The sequence below is a fragment of the Drosophila hydei genome, unplaced genomic scaffold, assembly GCF_003285905.1.
Source record: "Drosophila hydei strain 15085-1641.00,03,60 unplaced genomic scaffold, DhydRS2 tig00008114-arrow-pilon, whole genome shotgun sequence".
NCBI classification, from domain to species: Eukaryota; Metazoa; Arthropoda; class Insecta; order Diptera; family Drosophilidae; genus Drosophila; species Drosophila hydei.
In genome coordinates, this window is record NW_022045827.1 from 4,474,576 (window position 1) to 4,483,652 (window position 9,077).

General features: G+C 42.7%; 1 protein-coding gene across 1 annotated transcript in view; it reads left to right on the forward strand.

Annotated features, from left to right (window-relative positions):
- Positions 1-5,458, forward strand: part of LOC111599455 — a 51,290-nt gene extending 45,832 nt beyond the window's left edge. The window contains exons 4-5 of the mRNA XM_030224424.1: positions 1,401-3,842; positions 3,909-5,458. Coding sequence (XP_030080284.1) covers positions 2,313-3,842; positions 3,909-5,114 — 2,736 coding nt within the window. The 5' untranslated portion in view covers positions 1,401-2,312 and the 3' untranslated portion in view covers positions 5,115-5,458. The remainder of the gene's footprint in view (positions 1-1,400; positions 3,843-3,908) is intronic.
- Positions 5,459-9,077: the final 3,619 nt, after the last annotated feature.

Sequence of the window (9,077 nt, forward strand, 5' to 3'; positions counted from 1 at the left end):
TTTTCAGTTTCATTTTCATTATCGTTTTGGATTTCGTTTTCATTTGGCCGCATTTGCATATTGGCGATAGGATATGAAATATAATTTTATCCAGCTCATGTTTTTGCCATTTTACTTTCAAGTGGAAATCGATCCGACGGATTCATTATGTACAAACACACGCACTCCGAGTCGAGCGCGAAGCGAAAGTACATTAATAATCAAGTGCAGTCGATGAAATATTTGCCAACTGCCAGCGAAAAGTTATTAAAAATAAATCACCTGACATAAAGTACGCAAATAAACGTACTCAGCAACAGCTCTATAGATGTGTGCGTGTGTATCTGTGTGTGTTTACGTGTATTGACACGTAACAATTCATCTCGCGTTAAAATGAAAAAATGTAATTATAGCAATAACAGCGCCAAATAAAGGAAGCTATAAACAAAATAATATTAAAGCATGTATTAAATATTCAATCAAACATGACGAACTTATTATTTATGTTGCCGGCGGATGTATTCTTAAGCGAGCCAAGCGCATTTTGCTGTAAAATCAAAAATACAATTTTTTATTTATTTTTTTTTTGTCTTTTTGTGTCTTAAATAAATGTTTCACTTATTTAAATTATTTATAAATTATACTGATAGATTATAATTGCAGTTGACAACTTTTGAAATGTAAAATTTAAATTAACTTTGCTGTGAATAAAACTCAATAAGTAAAATTTATTAAAGACACTATGAGATGAGTTTAAATTACACTGAAGCTAAAAGTGTTTTATATTTAACAATGTTTCTACTTAACTTTAGTTGATCGGTCTATGCCATTATCTTCGGAGTAACTTGTTAAACGGTTTCTGTTTTAGTTTAGTTTCTGTTTTTTAGTGAGCCTAAAGTCAACAACAATTCATGTTGCGTCCCAATAATTCAGTCTGACGTTTATAAATTTTAAATATTATCTTCACAAGATTAGCAAACTATAATAATTTATCATAAAAGGGCACAGCTTACTGAATATCAAAAAATTAAATAACTATAATAAATTAGAAAACTGTTAAACTAGATGAAATGAGGTTTTTAAATAAAATTTAAAATTCATTTTAAGATGTTTAATATACATTTTTGTAATTTTAATGAATTCAATATATTATTTTATTTATGTTGAGTGCATTAAAATTCATATAAAATTAATAAGAATTAAAAAATAAAAATTCATTAAATAAATTAAAATGCATATATAATCAAATATAACTATATATAATTAATTAATTATATATATAATTAAGTACTTAAAATATTAATAAATATTAAAATTTAATAAAAATTAATTGTTTATATTTTAAGTAAATATTTGAGCTTAATTAAAAGTTGGCTATAAAAACTAACCATTTTATTTTGCTTGCTTAAATTTACTTCCAGCGCTTAAGGAGAAAGGCAACTCTAAGCAGCAGCAACAAAAACAATAGCATAAATCTGTACACGTGTCGCATACACAATGCCAAGCATGCGGCAAGGCATTGCCAGCGACAACAACAACAACAACGACAGCAACATCAGCAGCCGCAGCCGCAGAGACAACGGCAACAACAGGAACAGCAACAGCAAGTGAATTGCGTTATAATTTCATTAAGGACAAAAACCTTTTCAGTCAACGGCTATAACGCGAAGGGCTAAGGCAGAAAAGGAAAAGAGCGCTAAAGTAGAATAAAGTTGAGTAAAAGCGAAGCAAAGCAAAGCCGCAGGACCCAAGAGGCGGCACTAACAAAAGCATTGCCTACTTACAGGCGCTGCCAAGCAAAAATCAAGCGACTGGCATTTTTATGAAATTAATACAAAAGACACCAGATAGAGACAGAGCAAGAGTGACAGAGCGAGCAAGCAAGGGAGCGGGGAGTGGGAGTGGGAGCGAGAGCGAGTCAGCAATGACAGCAACGTAGACGTGGACACAATGATGAGCACTCGCACTCTGATTATAATGGCGGCCCAACAACAGCAGCAGCAGCAACGGGCTAGCGGGAAACGCTTTTATTGCCTGACACTCGAGTAGGCAACGTGATTCTGCTGCCAAGTCGAGACGACAGAGACTGAGTAGCTAAAGCTGAAGCTGTAGCTGTAGCTGTAGCCGTAGCGAGATCAACGTTATATTCTAGCGACTGTGCTTGGATGTCGCTAATGATATTTGCGTGACGCGGAAGAGGAACTCTAAAAACGTCACCTTCATTTACTAATTTGACATGCAAACGTGACCAAGTGTCGCACAAGCTTAAAAATTAAAAAAAAAAACAAGCGAAACGCTTAGACAAAGCCAATAACAAGAAACTGTAGAGCAAAATGCAATTACTATTAGCCCAACTGCTGTTGCTGCTGCTGCTGCTGCAGCTGCAGTGCAGCGTCGCCTGTCCGCCGGATGTGTGCGTCTGCAAGTGGAAGGGCGGCAAGCAGACAGTCGAGTGCGGCGGGCAGCAGCTGTCGAGCCTGCCCGAAGGCATGGACCCGGGCACACAGGTGCTCAACTTCAGCGGCAATGGCCTGCAGGTGCTGCAGAGCGAGCGCTTTCTGCGCATGGATCTGCTCAACTTGCAAAAGATCTATTTGTCGCGCAATCAGCTGATACGCATACACGAGAAGGCCTTTCGCGGCCTGACCAACCTGGTGGAGCTGGACCTCAGCGAGAACGCGCTGCAGCATGTGCCCAGCGAAACGTTTCAGGATTACAGCTCCCTGATGCGCCTGTCGCTCAGCGGCAATCCCATACGCGAACTGAAGACGTCGGCGTTCAGGCATTTGTCTTTCTTAACCACACTGGAGTTGTCCAACTGCCAGGTGGAACGCATCGAGAACGAGGCCTTCGTGGGCATGGACAATCTGGAGTGGCTGCGCCTAGACGGCAATCGCATTGCCTTCATTCAGGGCGGACACATTCTGCCGAAGTCATTGCATGGCATTAGCCTGCACAGCAATCGCTGGAACTGTGACTGCCGCCTGCTGGATGTCTACGGCTGGCTGGTGAGCCACAATACGCCACTGGCCGAGGAGCCCAAGTGCATGGAGCCGGCACGTCTGAAGGGCCAGGTCATCAAGTCGCTGCAGCGGCCGCAGCTCGCCTGCCTGCCCGAGGTGAGTCCGCAGTCGAGCTACACGGAGGTGAGCGAGGGTCGCAACATGTCCATCACCTGCCTGGTGCGCGCCATACCCGAGCCGAAGGTGCTCTGGCTGTTCAATGGCCAGGTGATGAGCAACGATAGCCTGCTGGACAATCTGCATATGTACTACTATATTGACGAGAGCGGCGGCAGCGGTGCCGAGGAGAAGCGCAGCGAGATCTTCATTTACAATGTGGGCGCCGAGGACAATGGCACCTTCTCGTGCGTGGGCCAGAATATAGCTGGCACCACGTTCAGCAACTATACGCTGCGCGTGATCATTAAGGAGCCGCCGGTGGTGAACGAGGTGTCCTTTCCGCGCGACTACATGAACTACATTGTGGCCAGCAGCGCTGGCGGCGGCATCATCTTTGTCGTGCTGCTCTGCACGATTGTGGTCAAGTGCAAGCGCGGCGCGGAGCCGGCCAAGCGCAAGAAATGCGATCAAGTCACCAGCATTGCGGGCGCCACCGATTCGACCAACGGCAGCAGCCAGGACACGGGCATGATGAAGTGCGCCTCGATACTCAACGACGGCGACAGCTTGAATGGCGGCGCTGGCCTGATGCTCGGCGATAATCTGACACCCACCAAGGCCAGCAATGGCAATGCCGGCGGTCCGGGCAGCATTGGCGTTGGCAGCGCCGGCGGACTCATTCTTGGCGGTCAGATGAAACAGAATCTGTTGCTCTATGCCACGCCCAACACACATTCGCACGCCCATGCCCAGCAACAGCAGCACCAGCAGCAGCAGCAGCAGCAGCAGCAGCATCAGCAGCAGCAGCAACAACAATTGCAGCTGAATGTTAATATGATGAATGCCGCAGCAGCTGCAGCGGCTGCTGGCTCGCCACCGCTGCTGTTGAGCAATGGACTGGCAGCCGCCTACTGCTCGCCGCCAGCATCGCTGCGCAATTACCCGGAGAAGAATCCCGATTTGGTCAACGATGCGGAAAGTGTTAAGCACAAGCTGAAGACAGCCGTCTCTCTGGACGGCGCAGCCGACTATGAAACGGCCAGCGATTGTGGACAGTACGAGGGCTGTTATCAGCTGACTGCGGCCTCGCCCCATGCGCATGCCATGCTGGGCATGGGCTCACGTTTTGCTGCCGCCATGACAACACTGCCGCGTGGCATGCAACTGAAATCGGTGTTGAGTTCGGCGTCGGCAGCGGCGGCGGCCACATCGCCGCATCAGGTGGATGTGCATTTGAATCCGGTTTGCTTTTTGGGCCAGGACGGCTATGCGTATGACTATAGCAGTGCGCATCTGGTGCAACAGGTGGCAGCAGCGCCGCAGCACCAGCAACAGCAGCAGCAGCAGCAGCAACTGCAGCAACCGCAGCAGAACTTCTACCGCACGCTGCCACACAATCGCGCCCACAAGCAGCAGCAGCAGCAACAATTTGCGGCTGCGGCAGCCGCACAAAATGCCAGCCTTCGCTACAGCTTGGAGGCGGAGTTTGTGCAGCGTGCGCCCGCCGTCGCCTACGAGAAGTATCAGCTGCCGAATGTACGCTTCACCGCCGAGGGCTATCCACAGCAACAGTTGCAGCTGCAGCAGCAATTCCCCTCGCCACCCGAGGGCTACAAGAGCAGCGATCTACCGTTGCCAGCCTTTCAGCAGTGGCCAAGCTGTCTGCCCGGCTATCATGCGCAGCCGCTGCGCTACGGCCTCAGTCAGCCGCCGCCACCGCCGCAGCCAGCGTTGGCAGCACCAGCAGCAGCAGCGGCAGCAGCAACAGCAACAGCAACGCCCGCACCCACGCTGGAGAGCAGCGCGGTCAATGGCAGCGCCACCATACCCGAGCTGGACGAGACTGAGACGTCGCCCAGCGGCTCGAATGCAGCCATGGCCGAGACCGAAGCTGCTGCCAGCAGCAGCAACGACTCAGCTGATGCAACGAAGCTAAAGCAGTTGAATGGACCGTTGGCGGACAGCCCGGATGAGGGCTATGTGGGTGAAGCGCAGGAGACGAGCGACATTTGACAACGCAGCGCTGCTGCCGGCCAGGATGCTGCCTTAGATGATTCAGTGGCTCTGTAAACACACACACATAGACGACCACACACCCACACAAACAGACACACATACTCGCACATAAATAGAATTAGTCTTGTGTTCGTATACGTGTATCCGTGTCCTTTGTTGCCCACAGCAAGCAAGCAAACAGCCTAGTCGCCGAGTCAAACAAAAGACCCAATCTGAGTCGTATACTGAAAGCAAAAAAAAAAAATAAAACAAACACGAACAACAATTTAGCAAACCGAATTAAATATGCCCTTGCTGAGACAAGAGTTGCAAAAAATAGAAAATAGTTCTGCCAGCTAGCAATTGACAAATAATTATTTCTCTGTCTCCATTTGAATATTGAAAATTGATTTTTAGTTCAATTAGAAACTCATTTGTTGCACAGAAATTGACAATTGAAATTGGAATTTAATGATATTGCAAATCCTTTTGACCTTCTATTTATTTTGCTCTTTGGGTTAGCAAAGTTTTTGACTAAGTTGCCTGTGCCCGCTGCAAGGGTATAACAAAAGGGCAGAGTGCCGGCCTAACCTAATAAAGCCGAAAAACAAAGACGCGCTGCTAAACAAAAGACTTGGTCTTCGGCCCTGGCTCTGACTTCATCTTTGGCAGTTGTTATTGTTGTTGTTGGGGCAGACTCCTTTTCCTTTGCTGTCGTGCCTATGCGTGCCTCGAGTGGCAAGCTGGCAGCATTTTATTTCCGTTGATGTAATTGAAAAAGTTTTTCATTTAATATAAACTTTTCAGCGTCTTGCCAGGGTTTGCTCGCTCGCTCTCGCTCTCGCACTCTGTCTGAAGCCATAAAAAAGCTGGGCAAAAAAGTGCTCAAAAAACAAGCAACAAACCAAAAGAAATACCAGCCAGGCCTATGCCTACTTTTTGTCACAGTGCTGGGCTCTTTTTGGTTTCGTTGCTTGCCGATTGAGTTGCTGTTGGCGGCGTTGTTAGCTGACAATTGACTCGACTCGCCTGTGCCCACATGTCACAGGCTGGCATGGCCCCAACCATTGCATTGGCAGGCAACTCAGCGCACTCCACACTCAAGTGTCTCAGGCTCGCTCGTGTGCTGTTGTGTTGCCGTGGCAACACCTGCTCGGTGACACAAAGGATTTCGACCTGTACCGAATGGGGAACAGGCTCAAGTGGCCCAGTCGACACAGCGTCTTAGCCGGAGTGCCAAGTGTTCCGGCCAAATCGCGAGTGGCATTAAGGGTTTGGGTCCTTTGCGCATTCTGCTCTAGTTTATGAAATTTTAATTTGGGACACAGCAGCGCCAAGCTGCATTTAAATAATTTAAAGTGTTTGTTATTCGTACTAAGCAAAGACTTTGACATCAAAACTTATTTCGTTTTTCCTGCCTTTCTGACGTGTGGAAAGGTCTTATATCAATTTGACGAGGTGTACTAGCACTCAACTAGCACAGGTATTTCCGGGTAACAGAGCAGCGTAGATATCGTAAATAAGTAGGAATAAAAACTATATAATAGACACTTAAGAACAAACTGCTTAATTTTAACATAATGTTTAAATATTGTAATTTGCGAATGGAAACAGCGTGTGTTAGTAATGGCAAAGTGAAGGGTTCGAGCATAAAAAGCTTTAAGTGATTTTCAAATATTCTAAAGAAATATATCATTTATTTTTTTCTGTATGCATTTTTTGAGAAATAAAAGAAAATAATTGCAATAAATAAGCCAACAGCGATAGAGTTTTACGAAAATTGTTGTTTAACAAAACATTATTTTTTCGCATCCAATTAAAAATATTTGAAAGGAAATTAACATCGATTTTATTGAATGCATGTACAAAAAAAAAAAGGAAAAAATATGGAATATCTTTGCATTTTGTTTTCTTTTGATTACTAACTTTAATAGGGTTCATTACTTTTGTTCAGGCAAAAATGTTCAATTAAATTTTTTTTGAATATGTGTATATAACATTTTCTTGATAAATTTATAACTTACATGTCTTTATAAAAAAATTAATTATTTACAAAAAATGCTCTCCTTGAGTAATTTAATTTTTTATTTTCTTATTTTCTTAGATACGATTTTTTCTAAATTATTTTCTCCATCTAAAAAAATTCTCTCAACTTTCTATGTACATATATGAATACAAGATTGGAACAAAAATAACGATGCAGGTGAAAAGTTGGATAAAACGGAAAGCAAATTTCAAACGTTGTAAGGTTTAAAATCAAGTAGCAAAAGGAGGAAAAACAAATTAATAAACTGCATTAAGCTGACAGAAATGCAGAAGCAATCATTTAAGCACACTACTGAATATTGTAAATGAAATAAATATATAGGAAATCATAGATGTAAAAATTGTAAACACACAGACACATACACACACACATACATATGTATACACACTTGCAGTTGCGTATATAGCAAATTATTTAGTTTTAATTTCACCAAGTGAGTTAGTTGGCAAAATGCACCGAAAATTAAGCTGGAAATGGAAATCCAAATAACGAAAATAAAAATAAAAAAAAAACAAAAATACATTTTAGCATAGCAAATGTAAAACTGAATCTAATATTATAAACACACAGAAAAAATATTCAAAAATGAATTTGAACGAAAAACAAAACAAAAGAAAAGCAACAAAAACCATTTTAAAAATACGCCCATAATTTACAACTATTTTAGCTGTATAAATAAAAATTATATATTAAGCTAGAATTAGGTAATGCAAAACGTTTATGCATAAATAAATATATAAAGCGCCATAAACGCGGCAGCAAAACATTTAAAAAACAATGAGCATTAATAATTGAGAGAGAACACAATAAACAATACACACACACACACATAGACACAACATAAATTAAGCTAAATATATATATATATATATATATATATATATATATATATATATATATATATATATATATACATATATATATATTAATTTTCTAAGTTAAATGATAAAATGATTATTAATGAAGCAAATTGTAAAAAGCATAAGACGAAATGAAACCAAATAAAAAACGCATTAAACTGAAGAATTTAATAAAAATTAAATGATCAATTCTTAACATTCGAGCAGTCAAATATGTTAATAGCTTCAGCTATTCATTGCCACTGCAGCATTGTTTTGGCCTGATTTAAATGCAGCTAGAGAAAAATGTTGGAGAAAAAATTCCTAATGGCGCATGACGGTGGAAATGCAAATGGAAATGCAAGTGGAAGCGCAGTAGAATGCAATGAAGCATGGAAAAGTGCGGAGAGATTTGTGAAATTCATCAAGTGCTGGGAGGGCTGGGGAAGGGAAAAACAAATGAAAATTCTTGGATAATGCCAGGAATTGAATCAATATAAGTCTGTCAACAACAGGCGAGGCAGCGAGGCAGCGAGGCATTCAGCCAGCCACATAGCTTTTAAATTGTTTTCAGTTATAGAACATAATCATATAATAATATTTGCATCAGTGGGACGAGTCTCAAATAATTTATGTGATAGGGCAGATAGTTGCATTGCCTAACCCCATTTTAATGGCCATTGCAGTAATGCAATAAATACAGATTTATATTAAGACTTAATAATGTGTATATAAATTGATAGCGGTTGCTAAAGAGAATCTGTAAGCAGTACGAAAGCTGTTTATATATGTATGGGCAGTTGCACGCACACACACGGTGATTACGCATACGCAGCGTCTGCCAAAAAGTGCCCACACGATAGCAAGGCCAGAGTCGGGAGCAGCTGCAGAAACTGCAACTTCTTGCCAAGAGCTCAAAGCAGCTGCAAAACGCAGAGAGTGTCGAGGCTGACGCATTATACGTTTCACTGCGCAATAATCCCATTAAAAGGCACTCGTGGACAAAAATGGGGGCGGGGAGCAGAGTTTTTGGGGAAAAGCCATAGGATAGAGCTCAACTGGGTCAGTTAATGCAGCTCGACCTGGCTGACATTT